This window comes from Palaemon carinicauda, chromosome 18 (assembly GCF_036898095.1).
Source record: "Palaemon carinicauda isolate YSFRI2023 chromosome 18, ASM3689809v2, whole genome shotgun sequence".
Taxonomy (NCBI): Eukaryota; Metazoa; Arthropoda; class Malacostraca; order Decapoda; family Palaemonidae; genus Palaemon; species Palaemon carinicauda.
In genome coordinates this window covers 54,003,624-54,019,789 of record NC_090742.1, presented here as the reverse complement: position 1 = coordinate 54,019,789, position 16,166 = coordinate 54,003,624, and the positions used below count along the sequence as shown (strand labels likewise).

Below are 16,166 nucleotides of genomic sequence, written 5' to 3'. Positions count from 1 at the left end.
TTGCCACCAAGAGCATTGCCATCCATTTGCATATTTCATTTAAAAAAAAATAAGATATATAGGAGAAACTAAAGAAAATAGAAATCAGAGTTAATTCATAAAAACATTTTAAAAATTACATTATGAAGAGTACAACAGAACAAAAAGAGAACAAAACTTGTTTATTAAAGAAGTCTACATGTTGTAAGAAATGTAACATAAATATCTCATTTTATCATAAGCACTGTAGTTTAAGACTATGTTCTTTATTCTGATAATTATATCTTCGTACTTTTTCTTATCGAGAAATTAATCCCCTCGTTCAAAATGAATTCTCTCAAATGTTGCTAGGTGTTAATCATCTTTGAGTGCATCAATTAGTCTACAGATACATATATTAGGGTGGGCGTTATTGATTTTTTAACCTCCACGTTGTAATTTAAACAGATCGGAAATGTAGCTGTAGCTTTTTGTCTGTTATTCAACATTCCTCTCTCAATTCTTATATATGTTACTTCACAAAGAGAGTTATTCCTGTGGTATTGCATCATCATATGAAAGCTCTTCAAAACCTCATTAACATCTTGACTTGGCACAAAGGCAAGGCCAGAAAAAATTATAATTTTCAAAGAAAATTGCTGTTGCTGTAGTATTCTTGTTTAAAATCAAGGTCAACCATTTTTCTACAGTGATTGTGAAAAATGGAGAAACACCCAATAAGAGACACATCAGGGAAAACAGCCCTTATTCCATTGAAAGAGACCTTTTCAAAAACAATCCGTATATTTTTGGAATCTACAATACTTACAAATTTACTAATTCTTCATAGTCTTCTATATGTTAATTTAGTCTTGTTTGCTTAAAAAGCAAAGACACGGATGCTCAGTTTATCGTTCTACATACGAATGACTAAAAGTTGAAAATAGAATTCTGGAGCAAATTTAAATGTAACAGTTACTTGAAACATTTCAAATCTTGTAGGCCAGCATTAGATGCAAATACACGTATCAATATGCGATCCTCATCGTCAATACCTGAATCATATATGAAAAAAAGTTTTCCTGCCATCAAAGATTTTAAATTCAGGTGGTATTGCAGAATATTATCCTGTTCTTTCATATGGCACAGAAGGAAAATTTTAAATGGTTTGTCTCCACTTCCTAATACTCCTGCTTATGTTACTTATACTGGGCATTTGAGAGATGGGAGCTTCATCGAGAGACACAGTAGCTTGACATGCCAGGACACAACTTGATTGAAAAGAGATTTGCACTTTTCTTTGAAGGATTCATGTGTAACTTTAGCAACTACTTGATCTTTCATTGATGAGTGCCTATGTTCATTTATATGTTTCAAAACTTCAGGTCGTCATCAGACGTTTTTGTACATAGTCTTGCGTTGCAGTTTCTCTTTGTTTGTTGGTTACACACCCAGTATATGACTGTACAGTCATTATTTGTTCCATATTTATGATGCATAAACTGTTGCTCACCAACGAGCATGTTCACTCTTAATGATGGACACCATTATGGGCTGAAGTCTGCAGGAATATTAAATTATTGTCTTAATTTTTGAAAGCTATCATAATATTTATTAACATGAGAAAATGTTAATCAATAAACAAAGTAAAAGTTCAAAAGTTAGTGGTTATAGTGTCAGTTGGTAATTAGCAATTTCATTAATAACAGTGGTTTGAAAACCTATATAGAAATTTTAAGGGTTAAACATTTTTCCAAGTTATTAAAGAAATGCAATTGTCCATGCACGATATTCCCTATGCTAGAAAGTTGTTTCCTAATTGATTGCTGTGTTGACTTTACTGTCTCCATCCTAAAAAGAATTTTCTATTCAAAATCATTCAGTATCCATCCTTCTGTCATCTTAAGCACCACAAACATACAACTGATGATTAAGCAATTTGTATTGCATTTATTCAACCACATTTCAGCATCATCAATCCCACTGTCCAAAGCCAAAAACATCCCATGATAGTACTGTATACTGTATTTGCAATATTGTCAGCAGCTGAAATTACCAAATACATAACTATAACTTCCTTGCTTCTTTTTGTGTTCACTCTGACAATGGAATGCCATTTTATGAAGTGATGTACTGTCATATGTTTCACAGGATTTCTAATTCCTATTTTACCTTTCTTCCTTTATCTTACATTTTTTACTCTTTATCACAATATTTTTCTCTTGGTCATTATTTTGCTTTCAATATTTCTACCTAAAACAATTTATAAAATTAGTAATAAGTATGCACTCTACATTGGGTTAGCTCAAGAGAAATCATTCAATCTCTTGTTGAACTATGCTGAGCTGTGATATGATGAGACTGTGGTTTTCACCTGGATTTGATTCTTCCTTTGCTAGGTTGCAATAATCTAATAATTGCTAAAAATTTAGCATGTGCAACATGGCGAAAAAGCAAAGTTGTTAAATCCATTCGAGGATGACAATTACATTTTAAAACTTTGACAAAAATGTATCCTCTTCTACAAAGATAAAAATTTTCATAATAGTCTGTCATCAATTCTTCCAGTCACAAATGCCTCTTGGTTCCAGGCCTTAATAGATTTGCACAAAAATCTTTCATCTCATTACAATGTTTCAACACCAACTGACACATCTATATGCATAATTTAACTGCTGGCATTCTTTTCATTCATGTTTATACCTACAAGCAAAATAAATGACAAGTCATTTCATAAAAAACTAGAAACAATTCAACTCCAAACAAGATATGAATAGAAGATAAAATTTCTTACCTTTTTTCCTTATATGTAAGCATGGCTTCTGCAATAGGTAAATGCAATGTGTGCTGTGCTTGAGTAAGATACCGATGTATTCGATTTACAACTTCCTGTACATCCGGCTTTTCCCAGCGTTCTACAACTTCTCTCCATGTATCACTAACAAAAGCTGCACCATACACAGAATCTACTGAACCTAAGTACTTAGCTAGACTATTAACACCTGAAAAGATAATGCAAAACCATTTTAATAATCTCTCACATAGCTACTGTATACTTTATTCATGAAATTTAAAACAAAAAATTTCAAACTTTCTGGTACAAATAATTATATTGAAAATCTGGTTTTATTAGAAATGATCTGATTTATCAATAATATTCATAGAGTAAAATTCATTGATAATTCTTTTTCCAACCATACAAACAAGTGTGAACCTCAACATGTTCTTATTTTGTAAAAACAGCAAAACTACATTGCAAATAGCCAACTCCACAATTCAATACATTTAAACTTTGGTAGGTACTCGATTTATGTCAGTCTCGTCTTACAACGTTTCGTGGATACAGTGCACATCCCTTCAGGTAAAAAGTAGTGTTGAATTTCTGTACTTATTTCCTCCATATTTTTTCATTCCTTGTTATGTTCCCACATCATAAAGTGTGTTTCATGTTCTAGATTATGACTTTACTATACTGAATTAGCATAGGAGGGTGACTTCAGTCCTATATTTATGTGTGTCAAGACTTCCATTGAAATTTTACTTACACCATGGTATGGAAATGGATGTCATAAAATGAGAACCTGCAGTAATATAATTAACAACTTGTTTAACTAATAGCCTTCATTGTACTAAACCTTTTTACATAATATGTTCCATAATACTCAATACAGTGCTAAATTAAAATTGTAACCTATAAAACAATATACTTTAAAATAATACTTTACAAATATTTTAAAATCAATGATGAAAAAATAACAACAGTATACTTAACAACTATAAATTCATTAATTTTAAAACAACACATTTGCTAGATCTGACAATTTTCGGTTTTGTTACCAACAATTAGATAAAATATTTTCAAAGATTTAAGAATAGCCGAGTACACTGATATAAGACACATATAAAACTCAAATCAGCTAACAATATACAGACAACAAACAACAATTAATACGAGGCAACTCATCTGAGCTCCTTATAACTGGTTTTAAGAAGGCAATAATTTTGAAACAGGATGCCATTCCTAGGGCCAGGGGAATGGTGGTGTTTATAAGGACTGAGTACCCTGTTTCTCTAAAGTCCTGCTATGAATGTGGATGTCATAAGAAGCAGGTAATAAAATTTGTGGTAGGCATAAAAACTTCTATTTGTGTTTGATCTACCAAAATCCAGACATGGGTGATTCTATCTTCGATTTTTGGTGATTCTATCTTCGATTGTCTTCTTACCATTATGGCTAAGATACAAGAAGATAATAGAAAGGCCTCTTTTGTCTTTGTTGGTGGTTTCAATGCTCACCATAGGGAGTGGTTAAATTCTGTTTCTCATACCGATCGCCATGACTTAAGAGCTTTAGAATTCGCCTCTGAATCAGGCTGTGAGCAAATCATAGGTGAAACTACTCACAGGTCTGGTAACTACTTGGAACTAGTATACACCGATTCCCCTGGCATTACAACAAGTAAGGTTGGTTCTCCAGTTGGGTCACCTATCATGCCTCCATTTCATTTGTAACGAAGACTGAGCAGCCTGTCCCTGATGTATCATACTCATATAAAATTTATAAAAAAATCTCAAGCAGACAGGAATGGGATTTTGAGTGATCTTTTGGGCTTCAATTGGTCACAATTGTATAGTAGTGTTGATAATGTTGTCCCTTCGAATGAGAATCTATTAACATAACTGATGGGTGTATTCCTTCTCATGTACTAAGGTATAGTAGGGCGAGGCAATTTTGGACACCTTTTTAGAAACCTTTGTACAAAATCTGTATTAATAATTTATAACCAAAAATCAAACATGCTTTCAAAAGAGGGAGGTCTCATCTATAAAAATAGTTTATCTCATAATCATCAAAGAATTAGAAATTCCTATATTTCAGCAATAAAAAAAATATCTTAAGAGGCAAGGCAATTTTGGACAGCGAGGCAATTATGGACACGTCTGTATCTCCGTTAAGCGGCAACGCTCAATTTGCAAATTATGACAATTTGTGGTCACTATCAATATAAATATACTATAAACAAATTATGGACTTACATAAATATTTGTGTCCGTAATCCAAGATTGTCCAATTTTGCCTCACCAAGAAAAAAGTGAGAAATTTGCCTGTCCAATTTTGCCTGACCATGGCTTTGAAAACTGTCCAATTTTGCCTTACTATATGAATATATCGCGAAAAATCTATTTTTGGGTGAGATAGCCATGTCGTCCTGATGGAAGGTTCCTTTAGTAGCTTCCTAAGGGTATATATGACTACAGTGGATATTCCCAGGGAATTAAACTATTTCCAGCATTCTAACTTCTGGCACGAGTACCCTTAAGGTTGTCCTTTAAGATATCGCATAATAACAGGGGACGTATTCTTGACAAGCCACATAGCTATCTGCACCCCACATAGCGTTTAAGCTTCTAGGGAGTAATCAGTGGCAAGATATAGGAGGAGCCGTTACAAAGTTCTCCTCCTCCGTTACTGTTATGGGCACTCGGATGACGTCATATGCGTCGACCATCTAGCTGACGTCATCCCCGCCAGCCAACTCCATTCCTTTTAGCGTTAAGACCAGCCCCCAAGATACAGTAAGATTGGGAGGGGGCCTGCCAAGGCCTTATAGAGAACAAAGGGCGGGTCCATCAGGACAACATGGCTATCTCACCCAAAAATAGATTTTTCGCTTCACTCAAAATCCGTTTTTTGGGATCAGGCCATGTCATCCTGATGGAAGTGTACCAGAGCATTAATGTATCGTGGATCTTTTCCCCTCAGTAGTGCCTTTGACTTCTAGACAATATTTCTTTGGTCTTATGACCTAAGAGACCTATGACATTACCGGTATAAGTCATTTCAGCTGAGCATGTACTATGTTACTGCTTCCTGCCCCCTGCAGGGAAGAGTCCAATTGGACTCTGGAAAGTCTCGAAGTTGCATGGTAAATGGAAACCACCCAGCATCAAGAAGAACCTGCCGGTCCCAGAGCGAGGTAATAGATAGAGTATGTATCACGTGTTGGAACAAGTTACACCAGGCTAGATGGATTTGTTTAAGCGTAGGAACGATAGAATTCTATTGTTCAAGTACCTTTTACAGAGTAGAGGGATAATAATACTCACAAACAGATTTTATTATAATGTTAGGGCGAAATAAGACGCACAAAATCAATAAATCCATTTATTAACAATAAATGAGAATTAGCGTACATAAAATATAATGTAAAACTGTAATTAAAGATGCAAATAAGTTACATAGGCTTGCAACATAGGCAGAAATGATCGTGGTACCTGAAAAGGAAACTTGCCACCACACATGTCGGTTCCATAGGAATTGTAATGTCTTTCTGAAAATGTCTTTACAGTATATACAATTCGTGTTGTAAACACGTGGCACAAGTGTTTAGTCTATGTAACATCACCTCAGTATATTAAAACAGTCCGTAGTATCGCCATGGTAACACAAATTTCACTATGTTGTGCACTAGTGTCAACACAGTCACCCTTAGAGTTAGAGTCCCATATAACTCACTGTTCTTCGCAGCACTAAGCTGCAGGTTTTAGCACACTACCTGCAGCCACCACAAAGTGTTTCACTTAAAGAACACTCTGGATGACTTCCATCCTGTAAATGAGCAAAGACTCTCGAAATCCATTGATTGGAAGAAATTCAAGCAAGAGGCAACTTTCCTGGGATCGTGACCTGCGGGTGTACTGTCAGGATCCGCTCTGCGAATGAAGTAGGTGATCTTCGCCCTTAGTTGTTTAAGTGACAAGTCGGAACCCGATGTTTCTCCTTTAAAGAGCTGTCCTCCACCGAAGTCTGAAGTTCTTCGAAGATAGACCTTTAGACTCTCCACTGGACACAGGGAGATATCTTCCTTCAGAGGGCAGATTCTCCAAGGACCTCATCTCTTAGTGGATAGCTCGTTCTTGGCGAGAAACGTTGGGTCAGGAAAGAGGGTGAGTTCGCCTGTTTCTGCGAACTGAATCTGGCCTTCTTCCCTTGATAATGCCACAATTTCACTGACTCTAGCCCCCGAGGCTAAAGCAAACAAGAAAATCACTTTCTGAGTTAAATCTTTCAGAGGGCAAGTCTCATTGTTCAAACCTGAGGCAAAATGTAGCACCTTGTCTAGAGACCAGGAGATAGGTCTCGGAGGGGCTGCAGGTCTGAGTCAAGCGCATGCCTTCGGCAACTTGTTAAAGATTTCGCTGGACAGGTCTATTTGGAAGGCGTATAGTAAGGGTCTTGTCAGGGCCGATTTGCACGTGGAAATTGTGTTAGCCGCTAAGCCTTGTCCATGAAGGTGAATGAAGAAGGACAAGCAGAAATCCATCGATATTTCTGTAGGATTTCTCGCCTTGACAAAGGCCACCCATTTCTTCCAAGATGACTCATATTGCCTTCTGGTAGATTTTGTTTTATATTCCTCTAAGAAGTCTAAGCTCTCTTTCGAGATACCAAACCTCTTCTTGACGGCTAAGGAGAGAAAATCATGAGATGAAGGTCTCAGGTTTTCTGTAATGAAGCAAAGACAGTCGACTTCTGAACTTGTTGGGACAGAACTGGGTCCGGCAGGGGAATTAGCTTCGGTTGTCATTCCAGGATCAATGGGAACCAGTTGTTCCGGGGCCACTTGGGAGCCACTAGGGCTGCTATTCCTTGAAAGGATCTCAGATTGGTGAGGACCTTTAGCAGAAGGTTGGGTGGAGGGAACAGGTAAATCTTGGTTCATCTGTTCCAGTCCAGAGACATGGTGTCCACCGCTTCTGCTCGAGGGTCCTCATATGGGGCCACGTAGCGAGGAAGTTTCTTGTTGTCGCTCGTTGCGAAGAGGTCGATCTGCAGTTCCGGGACTTGGTGAGAGATGAAGGAGAATGCGTCTGCGTCTAGGGACCATTCTGACTCCATCGGAGCTATTCTGGATAGAGCATCCGCCATCATGTTGCGGAATCCTTGAAGGTGAACTGCTGAGAGGTGCCATCTTTTCTTTTCCGCCAGAGGGAAGATGGGCAACAACACTTGGTTGAGTTGGGGCGATCTTGAGCCCTGATGATTCAGACATCTGACCACTACGTCGCTGTCCAGAGTCAGTCGTATGTGGACTGAGGGACGTGGGGACAGCCTCTTCAATGTGAGAAAGACTGCCATGGCCTCCAAGATGTTGATGTGAAACGTCTTGAATAGAGGAGACCACGTTCCTTGAACTTGACGTTGATGGGAGTGACGCCCCCATCCTTCTAGCGATGCATCCGTATGGATGACGACCAAGGGTGGAGGTAGTTGCAGAGGTACCGATCTCCTGAACTTCTTGGCCTCCGACCATGGCTTGAGGAGTGATCGTAGCCGAGACGGTAGTGGTCTCTTGAGATCTCTTCGAGCGATTGATGCGTATCTTCTCCAGACTCCCGATGCATCTTTTAGCTGTGCTCTTAGCACTGGGTCTGTCACTGAAGCAAACTGGAGGGAGCTGAGCACCCGTTCCTGTTGTCGTCTTGAAATGCGTTTGGATTTGAGAAGTCTCTTGACAGACCTCGCTATTTCCTTCCTCTTCTTTAGCAAAATGGAAAGACGGTGTGACTGGAGGTCCCAATGTATGCCTAGCCATTGGAACTTCTGAGCTGGAGATAGTCGAGACTTTTTGGTGTTTATCTTGAAACCTAAATGTTCCAGGAATTGGATCACCTTCTCGGAAGCTTGCAGGCATTCCTTTTCTGATGTTGCCCACACCAGCCAATCGTCCAGGTAAGCCATCACCTGGACGCCTTGTAAGCGTAGTTATTGAACGATTGTCTCTGCAAGCTTCGTGAAGATCCTTGGGGCTATGTTTAGCCCGAAGGGCATGGCTCTGAAAACGTACTCTCTTCTTTGAAGCCTGAATCCTAGGTAGGAGGAGGTCTGGCGATTCATTGGAATGTGCCAGTAGGCGTATGCCATGTCTATCGAGACTGTGTATGCCTTTCGGGGCAATAGGGCTCGTATGTGCTGAAGGGTCAGCATCTTGAACTTGTTGTCCTCGATGAACTTGTTGAGAGGGGACAAGTCCAGAATGACTCTGACTTTGTCGGAGTCTTTCTTGGGAACACAGAAGTCTTCCTTGGAACCTGATGGACTTTGTCCTCTTGATCACCTTTTTGTTCAAGAGTTCTTAAACGTATTCTTCCAGGACGGGGGTGGTGTGTTGGAAGAATTGGGGGAAAGCTGGTGGTGATGTCCTCCAGCTCCAGCCTAGTCCGTTCTTGATGATGCTGTGAGCCCAGGGATCGAAGATCCAACGATCCCTGAAGAGACGGAATCTTCCTCCCACCGGAAGCATCTCATTGCTTCTGGTTTCCGGAGGGCTTGCCTCCTCAACTTGCTCCCCTGCCTCCTCGACCGCTTGCTCCCCTGCCTCCTCTCCCTCTGGAGGGCCGTCTAGAGGAGTCTCTCCCGGAGCCTCTACCTTTGGCACGAATGGTAGTAGTCTGCCTCTTGTAGGCAGGTGTGAAGGCTGGTGACTGAGTCACCACCGGCTGGGGTACCAGTTGGAAAGTCTGTTGGGGCTGTGCCACCAACTGGGGAGCTGCGGCCGCGGGAAGCTGATGTTTTGCCTGTCGAGGCTGCAGCCTTGGTCCCTTGGACTTCTTCTTCGGTAGGGGGCCTTCATCCGGAGAAGACTTCCTCTTCGACGACATGCCCCACTTTGGAGAAGGTTCCTGTTCTACATGGCGGCCTTGTCGACGATCTCCTCGACCAAGTTGGAGGAAATCAGCTTCCTCGGTTCGTGTTTAACTGTGGCCGATGCAAACACGAACTCCCTGCAGGCCCTCCGTGCTCTGATGAAGCTATAGATGTCCTTCGTCAGGGTTGCCAAATGGGTCTTGGCTAGGACCATAAATACACCTGGGGTCCGATGTTCCCCAGCCATGGTCTCCATGATCACCTGGGGGGAGAGAGAGGCGGCCAGCCTCTCTTTCGTATCATGTTCCGACGAAGGAGATATTCAGACAGTTTGGGGAGGTTCTCACTGAACTGACGTCCAGCGATGTCGGCCTCCAACTTTCCAACGGAGAAAGTTAACTGGATGTCCATCCAGTTCTTGTCGTCGGGGGGTAAGGCGAGGGAGAGGGGCCTACATTCCTCCAATGTAGGGCAAGGTTTCCCCTCCTCCACCGCCTTTAGTACTGCCAGGAAGGACTTCTCCGCGAAGGGGAAGACCATAGTATCGGGAGCAAGAAAGGACGGGTGTTTCTTGCTAAGGGCTGGCACCTTAGAGTTGGTGTAGCCCTTGTCCTTCAGGCAGCCTGCTAGCAGGAATTGAGCTTTCGCGTGGTCAAACACGATGACCTCCTTCGGCTCTGTTTCCTCCTTGGAAACGGGTTCTGACTTGAGTCGTACAAAGCAGTCAGGGTACGACTCGAAGCTAGGCCAGAATTCCACCTCTTCAAGGGGGACGGCGCCTAGCTTGTCCGAGATCACAATCCTACCGCTGGTGATGGGCATGTACTCGGCATGCTTCCACGGGTTGGTCACAGAGCAGGTAGGAAGATCCTTGACGTTAAGCCTCCTCTGAGGCTCGTGTTGCTTTGTCAAGCGAAGGATTTCCTTCTTGAAATCCTCGTCCCTCTTCCGGGGCCTCTCCTCGAAGATCGACATCATGGCTTGAAAAGAGTTCATGGAGTCGTCCGGTTTTGTGGGTATAGGAGTGGACGAAGTGGAGGGGATTGGTTCCAAGATCACTACCGATGACACAGAGGGCGTAGCGACGTCCTCTTCCTCGGAGTCGGGAGCTGCCGTAGGCTTCTCTTCGTGACCCTCGGCCAGAATCCCTAAGCCTGCTTAACCTAGGCTAGGGAAAAGACATATCTCCCAGCCCAGGGTATGCAAGCACAGGACAAGTCGCTAGGCCACAGGGAGGAAGGGTCTCATGACCCCTCCAGGTGTGGTCTAGGGGGGGGAGGCCCCCCCCCGCCATCCAACAGGGTCCAACAGGAGAGTTCATTCACCTATTGGAGTAGCTGGAGGCATACGACAGGTACTCTGAGGTTCTAACCCGAACACAAAACTCATGAACGATGGCTCTGGGACGGGGAAGAAAACTCTAGCCTAACCTTACCAGAATCACAATTCAGGGCAAGGAGGGCTAGGACATAGCCCATGCTACCTCAGAGGGAGGAGAGATTACCTTATACATAAAGGTAACCGGGCATGTGCGAAAGTATACTAAAGCCCCTAGGCTACTTGGCTAGGAGCAGGGGAATCGACTACCTGATTCATCAAAACCCCTTGTATACTCTCTAGAAGGAGGAAAAACCCATGTGCAATCATTGAATCTTATATGTATAATTGCCTAATATCTTCATTTAATTAGGATAACACTAGGAACACACATTATATCATGCATGAAAGTAAACTAAAGCGCCTAGGCTAGCTTGTTTAGCATCAGAAAATCGGCTACAGTGAAACCTCGCTACTTCGCGGTTCGACCATCGCGGATTCACCACTTCGCGGGTTATTTCCATAACCCATATATATATACATATCGCGAGATTTTCCGGAAATTTCGAAAATACCGAGAAATCTGAAGACCCCCAAATACGATATTTCGTTACCTATAATTCCATTAATACTGTAATTAGTAATATCTGCTCTTACTGATTGTTCATTGCATTACATATGATATATAATTCAGCACAGAAAGAAATAAAACACGGAAAGAGAATGTGATCATACGATAATTCCGTACTGTATACAGTACGTAGTAAAATTAAATCGAACATGAAACGCAAATCAGATGCAGTCATACCATATTAGAATGGTGTAAGGCTGCTGATGGCTACTACTGTACTACAAATGTAATGGATGTGCTTCTTTTCCATGAATCTTTTGTATGTATACGTACGTAGTACTGCATCCAATAATATTCTTTGTTGCAAAAATCACATTTCGAATAAGCGTACAAGAGAGAGAGAGAGATAGAGAGAGAGAGAGAGAGACACACATCCTACAAAAGAATAAAATAGCATACGTAAAGCTATTATTATTATTGTTATTATTATTATTATTGTTGTTGTTGTTAATAAAATTATTATTGTTATTATTACTGTATTACAGTGAACCCTCGTTTATCGCGGTAGATAGGTTCCAGTCGCGGCCGCGATAGGTGAAAATCCGCGAAGTAGTGACACCATATTTACCTATTTATTCAACATGTATATTCAGACTTTTAAAACCTTCCCTTGTACGTAGTACTGTTAACAAACTACCCTTTAATGTACAGAACACTTAATGCATGTACTACAGTACCCTAAACTAAAACAGGCACAAATATTAAAGGTGATTTTATATCATGCATTTCCTAAACATGCTAAAAAGCACGATAAAAAATGGCAACCAATGTTTTGTTTACATTTATCTCTGATCATAATGTAGAAACAAACTGGAGGTAGAGCTTTGCTTATTACCCAGACATATTTCCCATACTTTTCCCTTAGAACTACATCACATCTTCCTACTTTAGATATATAGATATATATATATATATATATATATATATATATATATATATATATATATATATATATATATATGTATATATATATATATATATATATATGTGTGTGTGTGTGTGTGTATATATATATATATATTTATATGTATACACATATACATACCTACATATATACATAAATACATGCATACATATATATATATATATATATACTGTATATTACTGTATATATATGGGTTATGGAAAAAATCCGCGAAGTGGTGAATCCGCGATGGTCGAACCGCGAAGTAGCGAGGGTTCACTGTATCATTATTATTATTATTATTACTGTATTATTATCATACGATAATTCAGTACTGTATACAGTACGTAGTAAAATTAAATCGAACATGAAACGCAAATCAGATGCAGTCATACCATATTAGAATGGTGTAAGGCTGCTGATGGCTACTACTGTACTAAAAATGTAATGGATGTGCTTCTTTTCCATGAATCTTTTGTATGTATACGTACGTAGTACTGCATCCAATAATATTCTCTGTTGCAAAAATCACATTTCAAATAAGCGTACGAGAGAGAGAGAGAGAGAGAGAGAGAGAGATAGAGAGAGAGAGAGAGACACACATCCTACAAAAGAATAAAATAGCATACGTAAAGCTATTATTATTATTGTTATTATTATTATTATTGTTGTTGTTGTTAATAAAATTATTATTGTTGTTATTATTATCATTATTATTATTATTATTATTATTACTGTATTATTATCATTATTTATCATTATTATTATTAATACTGTACGTACAGTATACGCGGGGTATCTTGTACTTTGAGTTGGTAACCTACGCATCATATAAGACGGGTTGTGATTGGTTCAAGCGCTGATTGATGACGAATCAGAACTCAAGTTTTGTTATCTAGCCTGTGATTGGTGTTTTGCCCGCATCTCCAACCCGCAGCATCTAGGTTCTCGCGGGCCCGCGTCGTCCACTTTCTCTTACGCCGTATCGCTGAGTAGACGTTCTTAAGTTTGTGAAGTTTAATCTGTGCTGTGTGCGACTGTTTTAAGTTGAACTTTTTGTTAAACTTTCTGTGTAAATCCTACTGTACAATGCCTCCCAAGCGTTCTGCATCTACTAAGGCTGGTAGTGAGCCTAAACGCCACCGAAGGATGATGACGATTGCTGAGAAGGTGACGCTTCTCGATATGTTGAAAGACGGTAGAAGCTACGCGGCCGCAGCGCGCCATTTTGGAATCAACGAATCCACTGTTCGCTATATCAAGAAGGACGAGGCGAACATTAGAAAGACGGCTGCAATCACCTTTAGCAGATCAGCGAAGCGAGTCGTTACAACGCGTAATAAAACGATCGTACGCATGGAAGGTGCTTTAGCTGTGTGGATTGCCGACTGCTGGAAGAAGAACATAGCGTTGGATACGAACACCATCCGAACAAAGGCTTTGAGCTTGTATGAGAATTTTGCTGCAAAGGAACCTCAAGACGACGACAGCAACCATGCTGAAGAAGATGATGATGCAGATGAACCTCAACCAGGGACATCCACTGATTCCCAGCCTCAGAAACGTTTTTCCGCCAGCAAAGGATGGTTCGCGAAGTTTCAGAAACGCTTCGCCCTGAAAAGCGTTTCCCTGCATGGCGAGGCTGCTTCCGCTGACACTGCCACTGCTGAAACTTACGTGAACCAGACGTTCAAGAATATTATCGCCGAAGGTGGATACAAGCCGGAACAAGTCTTTAATATGGATGAGACCGGCTTGTTTTGGAAGAGAATGCCGTCGCGAATTTTCCTGTTCAAAGAGGAAGCCAAACCCTCTGGCTTTAAAGCATTCATGGATCGCGTGACCCTCGTGATGTGTGACAATGCTGCTGGATTTTTGCTAAAGCCGGGGCTTATTTATAAGTCGAAAAATCCTCGCGCTTTGAAAAATAAGAATAAGAATCTCCTTCCCGTGTACTGGATGCATAATCCAAAAGCATGGATTACAAAGATGCTGACCTCCAACTGGTTCCACCAGTGTTTCGTCCCGCAAGTCAATGAATATCTCGTAGAGAAGGGCTTGCCATTCAAGATCCTTCTCCTTATGGATAACGCTGGTGGACACGCAACTGATCTGTCGCATGAGGGCGTTCAGGTTGAGTTCCTGCCACCCAACACCACGTCATTAATTCAACCGATGGACCAGGGGGTTATCAGGGCGTTCAAGGCCCTCTACACGAAGAATACCTTGGCGGACCTCGTTGCGTGTGTGGATGCTGCCCAAGATGATGAGGATGAAGATTCTAACTTGAAGGCGTACTGGCGGCAGTACACCATAGCCACGTGCCTGAAGAATATCCAGAAGGCACTTCAAGAGATGAAACCTGCAACTGTGAATGCGAGCTGGAAGAAGTTGTGGCCCGAGATTGTTTACGATGACGAGGGATTTACTCCGTCGGAAATCCAACACTCTGCAATACGCAAATCTGTGCAGTTGGCTGCCATAATTGGAGGTGACGGGTTTGGCGACATGACGACTGAAGACGTTGACGAGTTGTTGGACTGCCATTCCCAGCCGCTAACTGACGCAGACCTCGAAGACCTGACGAAATTGGCAAGCGAAGAAGAGAGTGAAACCCAGGAAGAGACAAAAGAAAATGTCGAAGAAACGGGCTTAACACTAGAACGGCTTGCCAAGGTCTGCAACCATATAAAGGAGGTGAAAGAAATGTTGCAAGAGTGGGACGAGGATATGGTTCGGTCTATGCAATTCTCCAACAAGGTCGATGACATCATGACTCCCTACAGGATGCTCTTAGATCGAAAAAAGAAGCAGCGGCAACAACTTCCGATCACAATGTTCTTCCAGCCTCGCAAAAAAGAGCCAGTTCCTCCTGCTAGTACGCCTTCGGAAGAAATTGAAGAAGTTGAAGAGGTGTCCCAGGAAAAGACACCTCCGTCTGAAGAGACGTAAAATACTATCATTGGCTGCACAGTAGAAGACATCATCAGCTTCATCATCATCATTTCTACTGTGCAGCAAATTCATCGCCATCATCATTCAAGTTTTTCTTGAACTTCTTTCATGGTGAGTACAGTAACAATCTTTATTTTTTACTTTAATATTCTAACATTTTAATATTTGTGCCTGTTTTATAGTTTAGTACTGTATGCATTAAGTTAAAGGGAAGGTTTTAAAAGTCTACATGTTGTAACCTATCATATTTTTTTTGTTTAAAATTTACATTTACGTACGTAAAACAATCTCTCTCTCTCTCTCTCTCTCTCTCTCTCTCTCTCTCTCTCTCTCTCTCTCTCTCTCTCTCTCTCTCTCTCTCTCTCTCTCGTAAATTGATTTTTTTTTGTTTAAAATTTACATTTACAGTACGTACGTAAAACAATCTCTCTCTCTCTCTCTCTCTCTCTCTCTCTCTCTCTCTCTCTCTCTCTCTCTCTCTCTCTCGTAAATTGTTTTCCTGCTTTGCTACGTACAATATGTACTATACAGTACTGTATGATTTTATATAGATACGGTAAATTATATTTGTAAGGTAACATATTTTGTAAATGCTTTTACTGTAAATACTGTACTGTATCATTATTTATCACTTTCATCATGCGCGTTAAATGCCTTGTTTGTTCTGAGCGTGGTTGTTTACTGAGCGTACAGTACTTAATGACGCCGTCGTTTCAGGCGGCGTCATAAAGAAAAACATTTCATTTGGAAGT

General features: G+C 40.7%; 1 protein-coding gene across 14 annotated transcripts in view; it reads right to left on the bottom strand.

The window, feature by feature from the left end:
- The window catches only part of KrT95D (phosphofurin acidic cluster sorting protein KrT95D), a 396,291-nt gene that overhangs the window by 91,292 nt on the left and 288,833 nt on the right, over positions 1-16,166 (bottom strand). For all 14 annotated transcript variants that reach the window (XM_068392357.1, XM_068392366.1, XM_068392358.1 and 11 more), the window contains one exon: positions 2,753-2,960. In XM_068392357.1, coding sequence (XP_068248458.1) covers positions 2,753-2,960 — 208 coding nt within the window. The remainder of the gene's footprint in view (positions 1-2,752; positions 2,961-16,166) is intronic.